We start from the raw sequence: 18,038 nt of genomic DNA on the forward strand, positions 1-18,038 counted from the left end.
AATGGATTCTCCAGACAGCCAGGAGGATGCGATGCCCATGTTTTACGTTGCGCACCATGAGACGAAACGACCGCTGCCTGTTACGGAGCAAGTGCTCCAGCAGGCTCGCGATTGCGGTGTGCGCGTTCCCCGAAGTCATCCTCCTATATTACTTACTGACAAAAGGAGCAGTATGACATGCTTACGGCCCCTATAACAACACCTCATTTTCACGCCAGCGTTTTGACGCTGCTAACCGCCTACAGCCAAGCTCACGGCGAAGGTCCCCCAAACGATGATCTCCCACTGCCATTGATCCCAGCTCTCAGACCTGTGGATACGCCATTGACGCCAAGCGACAGTGCAGCACAGACAGTTGCAGTCACGAGCCCATGGATAGATCTGGCGTCTCCAGACCCTTTGATTGCACATCTTTCGCGCCAGGTCTTCAACCTGGAGATTGCATACGCCGCATTCTGCGGAGTTATAAATGTGGTTGTGCAAGGCCCGCGACTCTACAACGGCGCGAAGTCTAGCGGTGGAGTGTCGCAGTATGCTCGAGCTATAAAGGAGGCCCTCTCGCTCGGCGGCTATCTGCAGCTGCACATTACCACACCTATGGGTGATGTATCGGAGTCTGTTATAGAAGAAGACATGGGAAATCTAGCACGGTTTGCTAGGGACGAATACAATCACACGAGCAGAAGCCAACAGATCACGAGATTAGATCTATTTGCGTCGTGGGACGCTTGGAACCTGATCAGGTCTGTTTGTAGGTACAATCAGCGACTCTGTGTGTCGCTGACCCTCCCCCGGCGTCTTCCGCCCATAGCCGTCCAATCTCGATGGTACTCAGAACCACTACGCTTCATTTGCATACCCTCAAGCTCGTTTTTGGTGAACGCGCGAGGATCATTCGTGCTTTCAAAACCGCACCAGCTATACATATCACGATGCATGCGCCTCCGAACTGCTCCTTGGATAATGCTCGTTGATGTTGGACCGATCCCTGGTATCAATGACCCGGACTTGATCATGCAATACTCATCTGGTCACTTGTCGCCTGGAGTCGCCGCAGATGCATCTTCTGGATCCCGCTCACCAACTCCAGCAGAGTCCGCGCAAATGCCACGCAATCAGAGTCGAAAAAGCAAAGCAGATCCTACTCCACACCTAAGCTATATTCGATATCTGCAACGAAACCAGCCTCCGAAAACGACAATCGAGCGATTTGGCGGTGGATTTCAAGATTATTTGCAAGCTCCGCTCCAACCCCTTACCGACAACCTAGAAAGCATAACGTACGAAGTTTTCGAAAAAGATCCAGTAAAGTACGATTGGTATGAACGCGCGATAGCGCAGGCGTTGAGAGATTGGACGGAGCAGGAGAAGTCTACCTCTTCAGCAAACGGCGCAGTAGTCATCGCTGTCGTCGGTTCAGGAAGAGGCCCACTAGTCACCCGAGCAATCCAGGCGAGCCAAGATGCTGGCGTGCAGGTCGAAGTATATGCCGTAGAAAAGAATCCAAACGCCTACGTGCTCCTCCAGCGCCACAACGAGGAAGACTGGGGCGGCCTAGTCACGGTCGTGAAGACCGACATGCGCGCCTGGAAAGGCCCGCTCCTACCGGACGGCACCCACGGCCGCGTCGATATCCTCGTCTCTGAGCTTCTTGGATCCTTCGCTGACAATGAGCTCTCTCCGGAATGTTTGGATGGCGTCCAACACGTCCTCAATCCGGAGCACGGCATCTCGATCCCCACTTCCTATACCGCGCACCTCACACCTATCTCCGCGCCCCGTATCCATGCGGATCTCGTCAATCGCTCGTCGTCAGATTCGCACGTATTTGACACCCCCTTCGTCGTAATGCTCCAGCAGATCGACTACCTCTCTACCCAAGAATTCGACTACGGCCCGAGCGATACCTCCGCAGTTGCTTCGTCCAAGCAACAACCTAAAGTCGAAGCTCCGCTCCTCCCCGACGTCCAAATAGCCTGGGCCTTCAAGCATCCCTGCCACCCTTCTGTGCTCGCGCAGTCCAACCTCCGCCGAGGTGGAAGCGCGAGTGGAGGCGGCGGCGGTGCGACAGGCGGCGATGGTGCGAACGAGCATAACGTACGGTTCTCGAGTACCATCTTCCAGTGCGCTGGGCGTGGCGTGTGCCATGGTATAGCTGGGTTCTTCGAAACCGTGCTTTATGCCGGGGCGGAGGGGAGTGTGGAGCTGAGCACGAACCCGGTGACCATGGAAGAGAAGAGCAAGGATATGATCAGCTGGTTCCCGATTTTGTTTCCGTTGAAGGTAACTTGAGCCCCCCACCACCATTCCAGAGTACGAGAGGCTAATATGTACCCAGACACCCATCTACGTCCCCGAACACGCAGAGCTAGAAATCAGCATGTGGCGGCAGACCGACGACAGGAAGGTGTGGTATGAGTGGATGGTCGAAGCTTTTCTGACGCTGTCCGGGAGCAGGGTGCGGCTGGGAGCCTCGGAGTTGCATTCGAGCAGGATGAATGGGTGCTTGATGTAGCGTTCTTTAGCGCGCTAGTGATACCCGAGCGGCGCTTTTTTGGCTTCCTGTTTATGAGATGCCTTTTTGGGTTGAGGCTCGTTGAAGCGAGACTGAGAAGGCATTGGTCTCGGACCTGAATTCAAAAACTTATTTTTCCATGTTTTATGCGATACGTTCCTGGCTCTGTCTTCGTCGCAATGTGAGTACGCTGTCCTTCAATCAGCCGATTGCTGCGCGGTTGGATTGAGTTGATGGGAATTTTGGCTGGCGATTCAAGCAGTTGGAGCTTCCTCGATCGACTGGTCGGTCGATTAATTCGCGCCCGTTTCGTTTAGTTGATTATGCTCCATCACGATCGTGGCGCCAAAATTAGTCAATCAATTAATCAACTCAATTCAATTCAACTGGGAGTGGATCTAGAGTCAAATGGAGGAGGAGAGGGCCATGGTTTTGGAGCAGAGATCCCACATACCAGCACACCATGTGCAGAAATATTGGGAGACTAGATGGAAAATCAAAAGGGACGGGATTGAAGCGATAAGGTCGAAGTCGTGTAGGGGGTGGTTCTGAAGATTGCTTAGGCGCGGTCACCATCCAGGCACAGCAATGGCAAGGAGAAGGAAGATAAAATGGCGAAGAGGAGGATTAGAAACTGATAATGGAAATAGTTCTGATTCAATGGGGTAGGTACTTCAAACTTCGTATTCCTAGTTAGGCCGGCAGGATGAAGGTACAATGCGTCGTCGCAGAAATCCGTGCAGTCGTTTACCACTGCACGAGGAGCTTCAACGTATTTTTAGCATTCCGAATAGGAGAGAAGTTCGGCATTTTAGACAACTACTAAACTCGCGAGATTACCCCAGACAGCGTCAAGAGAGTGTACGCAGATTAGAAGTCTATCCGCTGCCCCTGGTTTCTGTTAGTACCTTGAAGCCCCACAAACAGTGAGAGAAAAGCGTACGGAGATCTATGGCAAGGCACTGTACTTACTCACGGGCTTGTGAGTCATCGACGGGACCGGGCTTGCCAATCCACCAGGAACCGTTTGACTTGACAACAGTCGTGCAGCTCCAGTGCTCATCTCCCGAGTAGTCCAGGTTGACATCCGCCGTGTCTGCTTCACAGTAAGTCCAATAAGGCCTGCAAGCCTTGGCCTTCACACGTTTCCAAACACCTTGGTTTTTCGAGATGAAATCTTTCAATGCGGCGCACTTCTCCTCAACGAAGGCATCCTTCAGAGCGACCTTTACACTATCGAGGTTGCTCCTCTTTCGATTTCTCATCCCGCTCATTATGGCTTCGAAGAACATCCAGAAAGCGTCCGATTGAGGGGTTTCTTCAACCTCTAGCTCAGATAGCGCGTCGTTAGATTCATCGTCGTCCCCAACCCAGCCGCATTCGCGGACATTGATAGTCAGGTGACAGAGATTAGGCATCTGAAATAAGTGATCGAGCACGTTCACCTAGTATGTGAACAAATAGTAGATTTCCTCCAGGACTTGACCCTCGTTCGTGCAGCACACTCTCGCATACTTTGTAATATGGTGAGGATCGAAGTTGTCGATGTACTCAAACTCGGCGAGATTCCGAGCGCCCCTGACGGCTACCCGATGACTTTTACGGGTCAGTGCCAGATGAAGTTTTTGAATACTTGAAAAGGCATCGCTAACAGGCCGCAACATGTCGTGTAATTTCCATAGAGGGGCCTTTATGTGAGAATATCCGAGGAGATGGAAGTCGTTGCGCGCGTAGAATATTTCTCTCGCTTCGAGCCTGACTTGTCTGGTGGTACGAAGCAGACTCAAATGATTATCGGGGATCTCGCCGCAATCGTCCCATTTCATTCTGTTGAAGCAGATACAGTTTTTGGATATCAACGCTGTAGCATAGATTTTATCACGTCGCTCTCGAGGCAGACTCAAGAAACTTGTTTCTACGCCCGAGACGAGAGCGCGGTGAACTTTGGCCTCGGAAACTTCGATCTCACCCGCAAGTTGTTTGAGCTTCATGGCGACCGCTTTGCGGTCTTTGATTGTATTGGGCTCGAGGGAACGAATGGCCAAGTCGCGCGCCTGGGTGAGCAAATCGATGAGCTGCCACTTGTCCTCCATACTTTCACACTAAATTGGCGGCTGTATTTTGACTTTGTAATCGTTGTCGTCGGCGTCAGAATGGAGATAGATCTCGCTGCAGTGACGGCGTTCAGTCCGATATAGCTCCGGCTGAGGTGGCTCGAAGAGCTATCAGATTCGTTAGACCTGCTGTTTTCCAACTCTAAATCACGTACCAGCGGTGCTAGGTCAGTGCACACACACTCATAGAGTGCCACTTTTTGCTCAAGGAAGCCTGCCATAATCACGAAACTGCCTTAGTGGAGGTACAGCCATCTGGGCAAAAGTGTACGATGAGACTGCACTACCATAGGGTGAGGTGCGAAGTTTTTCTGCGATTGGAGGGAGGCAAGTGAGATTGGGAGAAAAGCAAACTCGTTATAGGCAGCAGCGCCGTACAAGCAAGCCACATCTCCAGCCTTGTTATGTAGTGCAGAGAATGACATCGGGACCGGGATATTCGAGTTTGTTTGAGAGACTACGACGGCATATGGTGTTTGATTTGAAGGGTAAAGTAGAGGAGAGAGGTACTACGCCTTCTCACTCCGCACCAAGTGTACAATCATTCAGAAAGCCCAGCAGACTGTTATTACTACAGATTATATTCCTTATCTTCGACTAGGGTGATTGCTTGACCTAGAGAGAGGATAGCAAACTCTGTCGGTGACAAGCCGCACGCCGACAGTGGCGCTCTATATGCTCGAAGAACTCACAACGCTCCTTCTCATCCTCTGGTGCCTTTACAGGGACATCATATACACAATAATACTGGCAGTCCGCGGCACCTACAGGAAAGGGTTCGTCGATCCACCAGAAACCATCCGACTCGATTAGGTTCGAGCAACTCTATTCGTCATCAACCGAGTACTGCAAGTCACAGTCCGCCGTGTTTGCTCTGAATTCATCGATTTCTCCGAGCTCATCAGGCTCCTTGATTTGGCTCCATAACCCGCGCGCAGTGGTAAGAACGTCGAAAGCGCATCTCATGTCTTCTCCAGTATTCGCGTAATCATTCCCCACGCCCGAAGCAGTGACATCTACGTTTCCCAGATTGCTTTTCTTTCTGTCCCGCATTCGAGTCATCAAAGCCTGCGCTGCTAAAAATTAGCCACCGAACTTGGGGACAAGGATTCCGGCATCATAGAGCCAGTCATTGTTAAGAGCAATACAGCTATGCCGCGGCCATCTACAGTCCTTGAATCCAACGAACAGTTCTCGCAGAGCAGGCATCTTGAATACATGATCTAGCTTGTTCACCCAGACGGCGAAAAGCCACAGATGTTGGTCCAACACGAGGCCTTTCGGCGTGGCGCATTCCCGGGCGTATTTCGCTCTGTGTTGAGGATCCACGGCTTTGAGGTATTCCAGCTCGGTAAGGTCCATTCGCCAGTAGAGGCTGTCGCTGACTCCGAGAAGCAGCTCGTCATCGGCGGAAAGATTGATCTCAAGTAGCCTAATCATGTCGAAAGCAGGGGGTGCGAGAGTCCGGTGAAAGTTGCGTAGTGAGAGCATATCGTCGACTCGTCGTGGCGAGCGGGTGCAGTCCCAAGTTCCCTCTGGAAAACGAGCATCTGCGAGCGGTATGTTGAAGCCGTTGTGTTTATATAAAAACTCTTCCGCTTCGTATCTGACTTGTTTGCTGACGCGAAGAAGGTTCAATTCAACACCTGTCTCCTCACGGACATGCGATATGTCAAATGGAAAGAGGCGTCCCTGTGACACCGGGATCTCATGCTCTTCGACTGGAATCCAATGACTTTGCTCGCTTGAGAGCAGCACTAAGGCGTAGACTTGATCGCGTATTTCGCGGGGAAGAGTCAAGAATGTTGTCTCAAGTCCTGACACTATCGCATCATGCACCCTAGACTCTGAGACGGTGATCTCACCCAAAAGCTGTCTGAGCTTCATAGCGTCAGCTTTAGGGTGTTTGAGGGTGTCAGGATTCAGAACACGAATGGCCAAGTCGCGCGCCTGCGTGAGGAGGTTGATGAGCTGACGATTTCCGTCTAAGCCTTCACTCCCAACGTCGCTGGCCGAGACCTGTACTTCATCAATACTGTGAACTGTATTTTAGGGGAAGGATGTACTTGAATTACGCCAGAGTCTCTATATTGGACGTCCTGCATTAACCTCGACGGCGCTAGGGAGCTGGAGATTGTGGTTACCAGTAACATTGCGTTTTTATTTTCGAAATTGCGGTCGTTGTGGTGGTGGTGATGCTTTCATGAGGTGTGTGTTGAGGCCTAGAGGTTACGACACTGGGTTCTAAAATCGCTTATTAATATACCCAAATGCAGTAAAAGGTTCCTAGCCTTGTAGCTTAGTGTGACTAGGTATCTAGGAAAGATTTCAAGAGATAGGAATCGATAGCAGTGAAGTCTAGTCGTATTTTAACTTCTCGTAATCTTAATGAATGATTCTAAGTCAACCGTATCAACCGATGTATGGGAACCGCCGAAACAGATTGCTCAAGTAGTACACACTCACAAGAATGATTCACCTACCTTAGGAGCAGACGATACTCAGCACGGGAGGCTCTGTGGCCTACAGGTCGTAGATTCATCGACGAAACAAGAGTGAATTTATTGCCATGAAAAGCTAAATGCTGAGTTGGGGGCGCAAGATCCACGGACCCTTTCGAACGTGACTAAGGTAAAGTCGAGCTCGGAGCATTGGGCATGAAAGCAACAAGCATGATTAAGTGTTATTAATCTTGAAGCCCAACGCATGTTTAACAGATAGAGCCAAGTAGACCAAAGTAGCATGTTTTATTGGGTTGATGGTTGGCAACCTGACTACTCACGGCCTAACTACATGGCTCTTGGAAGACTAGTCGGGATCGTGTCCATTATTGCTGGCTGGTACGATAATGCCAACTAAATCTTTCGCCATTCCGGTGTAGGGTCACATCATTGATGGGCCTAGGCGTCCCAATCCAAGAAAGACCTTCCGATTCTGTGAGATCCGAGTGACTCCAGTCCTTGTCAACCGAATAGTTCAAGTCACAGTCCTCCGTAGTTGCCTCGAGAGATATGTGCCCGCGCTGTACTGGTTTCCAGAGTCCAGGCATCTCGAACAATTTGACCCCCCCATCGACACTGACCAGGATGCAGCCAAGCCCACTCTTCTTCCGATCTCTCATCCGAGTCAGCAGAACTTGCGTCGCTGCCCTCCTAGGATTGATTCCAGGGATATCGCGGTCGTCATAGATCCAAAGATCCATTTCTCGCATTGCGATGGTCAGGTCTTTGAGAGCTGGCATCTTGAATACATGATCGAGCTTGTTCACCCAAGTCGCGAAAAGCCAAAGATTCCTATCCGCAACAATACCATCACGAGTATGGCATATCTGCGCATACTCGATCCGGTGCTGAGGATCGATTTCTTTGAGATAGTCTAACTCGGCAGATTTGAGAGCCTGCGGATGCTTTGGGTACTTCTCTTCCCATCTTGGACCGTCCAATGTGCTGAGTCCTAGTTTCAAGCTTCGAATGTTGGCGAAAGCAGATGACGATAAGATTAAGTGAAACATTTGGAGCGAGCATCCGTCGTCGATCTCTTTGTGGAACCGGTATGGAAATGAGAAGCCGTTGTACTTGTAGAAGATCTCTTCCGCTTCAAGTTTGACTTGTCGACTAGTATGTAGAAGGTTCACCACAATGCCCCTTTCACGGAGAAGTGTCGAATTGCTGAACGGTATCAGTCCTCCCTTCCGAGCTTTCAGTATCTTCAGTCTCTCAGGGGTGAGGCGATCGAAAGAGATACGTGGCTGCTGATCTTTAACAACAGCGACGAGTGACAGTTTGTAGATCTCGTCGCGAATCTCACGGGGAAGACTCAAGAAAGTCGTTTCATAGCCTGCGACTACGGCATCGTGAACCCTTGGTTCCATAACTCCAATTTCACCAAGAAGCTGTCTAAACTTCATGGCATCTGCTTTCCGGTCTTTACTTGTTCTATGTTCAAGAAAAGAAAAGGCGATATCCCGTAGCACTGTGGTGAGTTCGATGAGTTGGTGTTGGTCTGCCATGTCTTTAGCCGCACAGGTCTCGACAAGATTTCCTGAGTCCTTTCCGTCAGCGTTATGATATTCAAGACCGAATATGTTCTGGCTTGCAGCAGTAGCTTTATGCTGAATGCCCTTCTTCAAGTCCGGCGGCGTCCTTGAGCTTGTATCTGGATCTTGCGACCGCAAGGCCTTCTCGTCTACGACTGTACGGTCGTTGCTGTCGGATGTAGCAGAGATCCCACTGGAGCAAGGGCGCTTATTAGACGGTGCTCCCTTCATTCTCCCCTGCGGCGCGATGATATCCAGTCCAGTGAAAGCGGAGGTAGAAGTCGGCGGGGTTGATGTGCTTGCCTTACGTTTCGACGGTAGTGGCGCTGTATTTTCCTGCTGCCCATGTGGGGTGTCGCAATTGTATATATCCTCGCGAGGTACTTCCTCGATGTCATCGTCGTCCGGTCCGTCCGCCATGCCGTCTACAGCGCCAGAGCCCGTCATAGTAGGTGTTTGATCGGAGGTGAGTTGCTCCAAGGCTGGCAGTGGTGTGATTGAAGATTGGAGGGAGTGACTGCCGCTGGCAGCGGGTTGAGTTGCCTAAGTGATGACAACGCCCCAAACGGAAACTCTTGGCTGCCAAGACGACCTCAGCTGTTGAGCACGGAGTAATCGAATTTGTGCTCCATTCGACCACGCGACCACCCTTTTGCACATAACTCCACAACCACACATCGGACCAAAGAAATGACACCGGGACTGGACGCGCCTAGTTAAGTAGAATGATCCATGAGTTTATGGAGCCGAAATTCGGTAGGTCCATTGCGATAGAGGTGGGTCGGCGAGCTAGACCAAAAAAGGCACAGGTTTTTTACTCAAAACAAAGCCACCGCCCACATTTCACCTCTAGATAGCCGTATATCAAGGCTCACTATCTACTAGATCGAGCTTGAAACCACCTACACACCCCCTTTGGGACAAACCCTCCGGATCGTACCTCCGACTCACCTCCTGCAGGAACTCCCAATTTTCCTTACCATAGCCCTCGAACGGCTTCTGCCACTCTGCGCAATAATTGAGATACCGGAATCGATGGCCCGTTCCGTTAGCAGCTGCAGCGGCCTCGATCTGCTCGATGGTGTGACGCGTCGTCGCCTTTACGAACTCGTCATTGCGGCTTTCGTCCCAGTTGACGGTGAAGCTCACGATCACAAGAGGGTCATTGCTGTCTTCCAGGCCCATGGGATTCGCGTAGCCCAAGCGCACCCACTCCTGGAGAAACGGTTGCAGCACGAGGGTCCATACTAAGCCCTGAGCCTTGACACGGCGGAGGGGGGAAATGGCATCACAATAGGCGGCATGAGCGGCGGCGATATTAGCAGGATCGTTTGTGATGGTGGTAGTGGCAAAGACCTAACGTCTGCCTGGCGGATTAAGAGCATTTATCTCGTCGGTCGCACTGGTAAGGGTGCGGACCTGGCAAGTGCTCCAGAGACGCCAGAACGATGAGAATGGTGATGTCTTCCAGTACACGGGTCATTTCTTCTCGCTCTCGGGGAGCTTGGTATATACAAGATTCACGGAGACGATCTTCAACCCGAGCGCCTGTATGTAGGAAAAACAGGCAAGAGGACCGGTGGCATGATTGTCGGGCTTGGTACTGGCATCACCCAAACTCGCTCTCTCCACGCTTTCGTGGAAGTCCGCTAGAACTTTACTGGATTGGAACGAGGGCATGTAAAGGAAGCCGCTCCAGATTCTGGTGGACGGGGAGCCACGGGCTGTAAATCGGGTAACGATACCAAAGTTGTTGGAGCCGCCTTTGAGGGCGCGCCAGAGATCGGGATTTTCTGATGCTGAGGCTGTGGTGACAGAGCCGGATGCGAGGACAACTTCGTAGCTAATAATGTTGGAGCAGACAAGACCGATGCGAGGAGAGAAGAAAGATACACCGCCTGTTGATAGTCTATGTCAGGACTTCGATTATTTCAGGATGTCATTAGAGAGACTCACCTCCTAGAGTCAAGCCACCCACCCCAACTGCAGAATTCCTACCACCAGCAACAGCAAGACCTCTCTCGTCCAAGACCTTGGAAACATTCATCCATTTGGCTCCGCCACCGATGATCACGCTCGACCCGTCCTCCGACGGAGTCACCTCACAAAAAAGACTGAGATCGATCACAACACCTCCCTTGATACTTGCAGCACCGGGAATCGGAGAATGACCACCGCCGCGAAGAGCAAATCATCCCAACGCTAGTTTGTCGCCAGAATTGTTACTAGACTCCGCGTACTCTCGCTTAAGGAGAGTGACGGCTGTAGAAAGCTCCTGAACGGTGCGGGGTCGGACGACGCATGCTGGGATCACTTCGCACTCCTGCTGAGCCCAGTAGGAGTTCATAGATTGCTCGAAGCTAGCGGCACCGCGCGGGAATATGACACTGTCGGGCAGTGCCGATGCGAGGCTTTTGCTAATCATGGAGGGCTTTGGTGGATGACTTGCGAGGGCTAGATCAGGCTTCTTCGCAACTTTGAGCCCTAAGCCTAGCCAGAAATGGCGGATAAGGTATATGGAGATGATAAGGAGGAGAATGATTGTAGTATATGCAGAGAGAGATTGGAACGTCATGATGAGTGCTGTCACAACGATTGTGAAGAGAAAATGATGAAGATTCGCCCGACATGCCACTTTTATTCAGTAAGAAATTATTCTTGCGAAAACAGCTCTGGTACCAAAGCCGAAGGATTGGAAGGATTCACAGTCTATTGAAAGAGAAAGGAGATAGTTAGGTACACGCAGGAAATATAAGCACGATGTCTCGATAGAGTAAGCGGAAGAACGTCGGACCGAAGGACTAGTCACATTCCTCAAAGAATATGAAGTTGCTATGAAATTCGATAATTACTCAAGATCGAGGGCCCACCTATACCTGATTTCACAGCAAAGATGAAGCGTGGAATCTAACTTTCGAGCAAATTGTCTTTAAATTTTGTTGTCCTTTCCCCTTGGACTTTCATCTCCTTTCCTGAATGCTGCTGTGAGCATGCTTCCACTTCTTGTAGGCATTTGTTGTCCAATAATGTCGGGTTTGGGGAAGCTCTTGAAGAACTCTGCCTAGGCGAACAGATTTTTACTTCGCTCTTGCTAGCAAAATACAGCAAACATGGCAGCAACACCTTGTCAACTTGAAGCGTTGGCAAAATATCGCTTGCTATACCTAGATATGCTTCGTTCTGTGATTCCTGATAGAATTCATAGTTGACTTTCACAACGATGCCTCCTGATTGCTCGTTTTGGAACGGGCGTTCTACGTAGTTTTTTTGAAGCCAATCATCCCGACTCCAAAAACGTCCCTTCACAGGAACACACCGTCTTCTTCTTCTTGATTCGTAGAGCCCTGTCTTCTCTGTTGGATGATAGCAGCAGCAGCAGCACTCCTCTCACCACTCGCACCCTCGCCTTCGCCAGTGCTCACGACCCCATTGCGCGCAGACTCTCTATCTCCCTCCGGCAGGTCTTTCTTCGGCCCAGTGCCCATTTCTTCAGCATGCCACGGCATCCCTCTGCCCTCGACTTCCGCCCTCAGCAGTAGTATCCTGTGCTCCATGCGATCCACGACCTCCTCGTTCTCAGCGATCGCGTCTTTGCACACTTCATCGCCTTCGGTCGCGAAAGGTTGTAGTTCTTTGTTCGAGTGTTGGAGATGTGTGATGGAGTTGCGCAGTTCGGCTGCTTTGCCGTGCAGACTGGAGAGGGGGAGGTCTTTGAGGGCAGCGGCGAAGCGGGTTGGAGAGATCGGGGGAGCTGTTGCGGACATTTGAGTTGTTGGAGAGGGTTGATGGTAAGATTGTTGTAGTCGCAGAGTAGCTGAGCGGCTGTTTGATACAGTGTGGAGGTTAAGTGATTATTTAAAAGGGTACATGTCAAAAGTTGAGGTTAATAAATGGCGATGCAGGCACCAGAGGGGTGACGTCTATAAGGCTGAAGCTCGAAGCTTTGACATCTCGCCTCGGCTTGCATCTCCGATTTCACGACTCCAAAAAGCCATCATCAGATCCCAATTTCGGCGCGCATCCCCTCCTTCTGCCATGCCAGCGTCCCAGCAATGAACAATGTATGGCCGGTAGCATCACGGCTACCCAGCTCCTGCGCCTCCCTCCGCCCTCTCACCTCGACCCAATCATGGCCATCATCATCCCTCCTCCGCACCGCGCGCCGCAGCTTCACCGTCCTCTCCCGAGCTCGCGATAGCCCTATACCCCACCCTATCCAACCACCTCCGCGCCTCCAGACACCCCGAAAGTGGTCCAACAGCGCCCCAAAACTCTTTAGCACCACACTCGCCCTCGCGCGCAAAGCCCGCCCTCAACCTCCATCTCTCTCGAAGCCAAAACCGAACCTGACGCCTAAAGCCAAATCAGAACTCAAAGACCACGACGACTCTTACACCTACGATGACTCTTACATCACATCCTCTCTCCCCTCTGGCCCGCTCCTACCAAAGGCAATAAAGCAGCTTTTCCCAACCCTCTCAACCGTCAATGGCAACCGCGTCCTCTCAATTCTCCACACGCGGCGCTTGACCGGCTCCCTCGCCGAGCGGGGGATCTCCGGCGTCGACGAAGCGCTGGGCCTCGATCTCTCGGATATTTCGCAGGAGCAGATGATGCAGGCGCTGGAGTATCTGCGGGCGAGTTTCCCGGTGGATGAGGAAGCGGCGGCGGCGGATTGGGCGGAGGCAGAGGCGGCAAGGATAGAGCGAGAGGTGCTGGCCGCGAGGGGGGTGAATTTGGGGCTGTTGAAGAAGGTGGAATTGGACCCGGAAGTCGAGGAGCAGCAGAATAGGGGAGAGGAGTGGGAGGGAAAGCAATATATTGCCGTGAAAGTGAAGAAGGAGAGGGAGGCGAGAGGGAATGCGGGCGGGCAGGGAACGGAGTATGGGCGGGCGAAGTATGGACGGAGTGTCTTTGAGACTGTGCGGAAGTCGAACGAGGCGAATTGGGAGGCGGAGAAGGCGGAGAGAGAGAGGGTGAAGGCGAAGGAAGAGGCCAAGATGATTGCGGAGGGGAGGCATCTGGGACCAAAGAGTTTGGTGCCGGGGAAGAAGTTTCTAGGGGTGGAGATTAGAGGTAGGTCTTATGTCTTGAATGTAGTCTCTATGCAACGATTGCTAATGCTAGTGGTGTACAGAGAGTGGCAAAAAGTCAGAGTATGTCAAGAAGTACGAGGAGAAGGCGCAAAGAAAGTGGAAAAATGAACAAGAGATGGAGCAGAGCTTGACTCTTGTGCGTCTGTCAATAAATTCCTTATATTCTTGCTAACCCTACAAAAAGGCCCAACGTCTCTGGCCCTCAGCCGCCTTCACCGCAGTTGTCTGCACTCTTTGCGGACTCTTTGCAACAAACTATGAACCTCCTGATAACACAGTCCGACTCTTCTCAGATTTCACGCCCGCCCTCGCAACATGTGGTGTTATACTAGGCATCAATCTTGCTGTTTGGGTCGCGTGGAGGGTCCCTCGCTTCTGGCCTCTCTTGAACAAATACATGGTCTCAACTCCGGCCTACCCCGTTGCGTTCGCAACACTGGGGAATATTTTCAGTCATCAAAGCTTCTCGCACTTGGCCCTCAACATGACCTGGCTGATGACGATGGGCGTGTGGTGTAAGTTTACTCCTTTCCTATGCCCCCTTTCCCATCTCCAGTCACGTGCCGCATAGTTTGAAACACTTCTAAATGCCATTACTCACAAACCCACAGGCCACGACCTCGTCGGCCGCGGCGTCTTCCTCAGCACCTACGTTGCTGCAGGCACATGCGGCTCTCTCGCCTCCCTCACCTACTTCGTGCTGGCACGCAACTTTAAGTCGGCCTCAATTGGTGCGTCAGGCGCTCTCAACGGCGTCCTCGCCCTTTTCTGTATCGCGACCACCAGGGATCACATAAGGATTCCATTTACAGATATTGAAAGACCAGTGAATCTGAAGATGGTCTTAGCGGCCTTCTTGCTGCTGGAGGTGTATAATATGCGCAAGGGGAGGGTAAAGTTGATGGATCATTGGGCGCATTTGGGAGGTGCGGCGGTGGGCGTGAGTGTGGGGACGGCGTTGAGGTGGGAGGATTTGGTTGCGTGGTTGAAGAGCTGGGGAGGGGGTAGGGAGGAAGATAGAGATGTTGTGACTAGGGTTGAGGTAGAGGAGGTGACAGAGAATAAAGAGGAGGGTTCAGTGTAGGGCCTCCGCCGTAAATATAGGAGGGTGCTGTATGGATACCTTGTAGGATATAGACACTCACAACTACGATTATCAGGAAAAGATATCATCTATCCAAGAAGAATCGTAAGCCCAGTATCTGATCATATGCCCACGAACAAACCGCAACTCCTCCAGAGCAATTACCACCATAGACACTTACATATACCCGCCCTCACGGAACATAGAGTCTCAAGTAGAACGATATTATGAATATGTATATACTTTGCACCGTAGAAAAGGAACCTTCTCGTACCAAATCCCAGTTGAGCCGAGGCATCCCGCCCGATTCGGGTTGCCGAAACTGAGCCCGCCCGACTTCGCACTTCACCCGGCAAGGTCCACAGCGACGGCTGCCATAGGGAATAGTCTGCCACCGCCACCACCCTTACGACGACGCGGCCTACCCGATGCTGCCAGCTAGAGCCTGCAGGAATGTCGTCGCCCAAGGCAGATCTCTCTCACCGCTCGTCGCTCGAGCTAGTTTTCTGAAACCCTCACCCGCAACTCTTCCCCGAAGGCCGAACTTTCTAATTCAGCGGAGACAACAGAGCAGCGTCAGCGCCTCGCCAGGTAAGCGATTCTCAAGTGAATGTCGAGGTTCGCCGCAAGGTTGGCATTGGCATTGGCATTAGGGGTATCCATTGCATCGAGCTTACTTTTCCCTACAGAACCTCCGACGCCCTTCTCACCACCACCACCACGCTCTCCTCCTCGCCAGCGGCCTAGCATACTGTGGACACTCTTCAAATACGCCTCCGTAACTGTCCTCTGCACCACCGCCGGCTTCGCCATGGCCGCCGCTCCCGCCTACAAGACGATCCAGGAGATCATAACGCCTCCGACAGACGCGGAAACGCTTGAGCTATTCACCGCGGATTCGGACGTTCTCGCGGAGATAGATGAGCAGCTGTTCGCACATCCGCTGGTCAAGTCGCTGCTTGAGGATCCGAGCTTCATCGCATCGCGCCCACATCTGAAGATCCCGCCGTCTTTGCGACTACACAATCTTACCGGCGGAACATTGATTGGAGAGAACAAGATTGGCGTACCACCGCTTACATTCACCACAGAGGACGGTTCGCGCTTTGTCAGCGTACAACATCTCGGCTCCGCGCTCTGTGGACACCCGGGGATCGTTCATGGGGGTCTATTAGGAACGCTGCTGGATGAGGGGCTGGCGAGGTGTTGCTTTCCGGCACTGCCCAACAGAGTGGGTGTGACGGCGAGTCTCAATATCACGTACAAGAAGCCATGTATGGCGAATCAGTATGTCGTGCTGAGGGCGGAGACCACCAAAGTGGAGGGAAGGAAGGCATGGGTCAAGGGACGGCTAGAAACTTTGGTGGACGAGGCAAAGGGAGAGGTGCCTATGGTGTTGACAGAGGCGGAGGCGCTTTTCATTGAGCCGAGACAGGCGGCGGTGAGTGCAGTCGCTTGAGGTTTGGAGAGATGATGTGCTAATTGATTTGCAGACGATGGCGAGAGTCTACTCGACATGAGACGAAGCACCAGAACGGATTTAAGAAGATTTGGGCTATATATTCTAAGTGATACATGAGATTTGGTACGGATTTCAACAGCATCTCTCTGGATTGCTGACTACATTGACGAACGAGAACGATGCGTTGCAGCATTGGAGTACCATTATAGAAGCAATGGGATTTTGCGCGGCCTCCGCGGAGGTCTTGTATAGAGAATGCTTTGAGGAGAATAGCATTAGACGCGGTAAGACTAGATTGCATAAAATGTGCATACTTAGATCCATTTTTAGTCCTTTCAATGTTGAATGATTCCGGATCGACCCACCTCACCATAGAGCAAAGAAGAAAATGGGAAAAAAATTACCATGCCCAAAGTGCCATTCGAACTAAGTTTTACAGGCAGCGAAAATCTCGGGCCGAAGCCCTACCAAAACCCCTTAGGGAGGGGGTTTTACACCACAGTTCGATAAGCCATTGGCGAAAACCGTCAACGGCAGTAGAAGACTCACGAATGAGCCAGCCCCCCCGAAGGGGACTAGCTGCGCTAAATATTTAGGTATATATATCTAGCCCCAAAGCGAAGAGAATTAGCCACTTATTCACTAAATGACTAGTCTAAAAAGAAACACGATGGCTCTACGAATCGAACGCAGATCTATGAGAGGCAAAAAACTCAGGCCGAAGCCCGAGAAAACCCTCAAGTGAGGTTTTTTTCAGCGTTATTGGGACGTTACGGCAACCCGCAACCTCAAACTACAGACTCGTAACCAATGAGCCCGGCCCCGAAGGACAATGGCGGCGTGAATATTTGGGTTTATATACTTGGTGGTGAGGTGAGGCGGTATACTTGACGCTTTACATTTCACAAGTGATCCGTCATCTCTTTCATATCCTCAATTTAGAATTACATGTCCTGATCGTCATGCTTCGCGATTAAGTTGTGACATCAAGAGCAAAGCATCGGTCGTCCTCGTCCGAAATGATGGTAACGATAGGAAATTCCAGTTGGATGATGAAGGATAAAAGCTTAGTGGCCAATCAGATTAGTGAAAATCAAGAAACCCCACGACCAATAGCATCGTAGACCAGCCGTCCGACCCTACTCCTAGCGTGCCAACATTGCAATCTTCTCCTTCGGACGACATCCGCACTACTCACAAGTCATCAACACTACAACTCCTTATCAGGAAGTCGCCTTGTCAAAACCAGTCCGATTAGATTCCAAGTGCTCAACCCCAGGTGTGCCCTGCTTTGAGGTTGCCAAGATCGTAGAAACAATTGACACCGGCTAACCTACAATCATGCAACAAGATTTTCGAACAATGTATATCACAATGTATAAAGTCATACTTTCCCCCCCTTCTTTTCATTAATATCACTATCCCTTGAAGACGTTTTCTACTATATATGTCATCTCATCAAGAAAAGTCGCCCAGAGAAAAAAGGTGGGAGATTTCTTCATCTCTACCGTGCCTTAATCTTGCAACAGACAGTCTTCCATATCCACAACCCTCCGAGGTTACAATCTCCCAAGCTCAATATTGTGGCGTGGTGTGGCGTCTAATCAAAATGCATGTCTTCGCCGCCCCCAAATGCAGCCAAGATGGCCAGACTCTCAGCCTCGCCATGGCAGCCTTCACTTGAATTGTACATATGTACGGCACACCCCCAACGCTCTACACTTCCTCAAA

At 51.3% G+C, this 18,038-nt stretch overlaps 9 protein-coding genes across 9 annotated transcripts; 3 read left to right on the forward strand and 6 right to left on the reverse strand.

Annotated features, from left to right (window-relative positions):
* Positions 1-31: 31 nt before the first annotated feature.
* BDZ99DRAFT_397011 (arginine N-methyltransferas-like protein) lies at positions 32-2,515 on the forward strand (the record flags this gene model as incomplete). Its single annotated transcript, XM_033716025.1, has 3 exons — positions 32-118; positions 172-2,283; positions 2,339-2,515. The coding sequence occupies 3 exons, from the start codon at positions 32-34 to the stop codon at positions 2,513-2,515; spliced, it is 2,376 nt and encodes a 791-aa protein (XP_033571853.1).
* Positions 2,516-3,261: 746 nt separating this feature from the next.
* On the reverse strand, positions 3,262-4,017 carry BDZ99DRAFT_145095 (uncharacterized protein). The gene is made up of 2 exons (XM_033712729.1): positions 3,459-4,017; positions 3,262-3,406 (listed from the first exon to the last, which is right to left on the reverse strand). Exon 1 carries the CDS (start codon positions 3,931-3,933, stop codon positions 3,484-3,486), a length of 450 nt encoding a protein of 149 aa, XP_033571854.1. The 5' UTR covers positions 3,934-4,017; the 3' UTR covers positions 3,262-3,406; positions 3,459-3,483.
* On the reverse strand, positions 3,961-4,608 carry BDZ99DRAFT_525232 (uncharacterized protein; the record flags this gene model as incomplete). The annotated part of the gene is made up of 1 exon (XM_033725979.1): positions 3,961-4,608. The coding sequence occupies one exon, from the start codon at positions 4,606-4,608 to the stop codon at positions 3,961-3,963; it is 648 nt and encodes a 215-aa protein (XP_033571855.1).
* A 734-nt stretch (positions 4,609-5,342) lies between these two features.
* Positions 5,343-6,732, reverse strand: BDZ99DRAFT_145110 (uncharacterized protein). Its single transcript, XM_033712730.1, has 3 exons — positions 6,696-6,732; positions 5,778-6,648; positions 5,343-5,702 (listed from the first exon to the last, which is right to left on the reverse strand). The coding sequence occupies exons 2-3, from the start codon at positions 6,514-6,516 to the stop codon at positions 5,455-5,457; spliced, it is 987 nt and encodes a 328-aa protein (XP_033571856.1). The 5' UTR covers positions 6,517-6,648; positions 6,696-6,732; the 3' UTR covers positions 5,343-5,454.
* Positions 6,733-7,456: 724 nt separating this feature from the next.
* On the reverse strand, positions 7,457-9,112 carry BDZ99DRAFT_480896 (uncharacterized protein; the record flags this gene model as incomplete). The annotated part of the gene is made up of 1 exon (XM_033722359.1): positions 7,457-9,112. One exon carries the CDS (start codon positions 9,110-9,112, stop codon positions 7,457-7,459), a length of 1,656 nt encoding a protein of 551 aa, XP_033571857.1.
* A 417-nt stretch (positions 9,113-9,529) lies between these two features.
* Positions 9,530-11,240, reverse strand: BDZ99DRAFT_511451 (FAD-binding domain-containing protein; the record flags this gene model as incomplete). Its single annotated transcript, XM_033724545.1, has 4 exons — positions 9,530-10,021; positions 10,181-10,563; positions 10,622-10,809; positions 10,867-11,240. 4 exons carry the CDS (start codon positions 11,238-11,240, stop codon positions 9,530-9,532), a joined length of 1,437 nt encoding a protein of 478 aa, XP_033571858.1.
* Positions 11,241-12,168: 928 nt separating this feature from the next.
* Positions 12,169-12,429, reverse strand: BDZ99DRAFT_340784 (uncharacterized protein; the record flags this gene model as incomplete). The annotated part of the gene is made up of 1 exon (XM_033714366.1): positions 12,169-12,429. A coding segment is annotated over one exon (261 nt), but the record flags the coding sequence as incomplete, so codon positions are not given.
* A 228-nt stretch (positions 12,430-12,657) lies between these two features.
* On the forward strand, positions 12,658-14,924 carry BDZ99DRAFT_467133 (uncharacterized protein). Its single transcript, XM_033720951.1, has 4 exons — positions 12,658-13,741; positions 13,803-13,897; positions 13,946-14,276; positions 14,373-14,924. Exons 1-4 carry the CDS (start codon positions 12,718-12,720, stop codon positions 14,843-14,845), a joined length of 1,923 nt encoding a protein of 640 aa, XP_033571860.1. The 5' UTR covers positions 12,658-12,717; the 3' UTR covers positions 14,846-14,924.
* Positions 14,925-15,199: 275 nt separating this feature from the next.
* BDZ99DRAFT_145162 (uncharacterized protein) lies at positions 15,200-16,505 on the forward strand. Its single transcript, XM_033712731.1, has 3 exons — positions 15,200-15,436; positions 15,535-16,286; positions 16,339-16,505. Exons 1-3 carry the CDS (start codon positions 15,274-15,276, stop codon positions 16,363-16,365), a joined length of 942 nt encoding a protein of 313 aa, XP_033571861.1. The 5' UTR covers positions 15,200-15,273; the 3' UTR covers positions 16,366-16,505.
* The last annotated feature ends 1,533 nt before the right edge of the window (positions 16,506-18,038 follow it).

This window comes from Mytilinidion resinicola (assembly GCF_010093595.1).
Source record: "Mytilinidion resinicola strain CBS 304.34 unplaced genomic scaffold BDZ99scaffold_20, whole genome shotgun sequence".
NCBI classification, from domain to species: domain Eukaryota; kingdom Fungi; phylum Ascomycota; class Dothideomycetes; order Mytilinidiales; family Mytilinidiaceae; genus Mytilinidion; species Mytilinidion resinicola.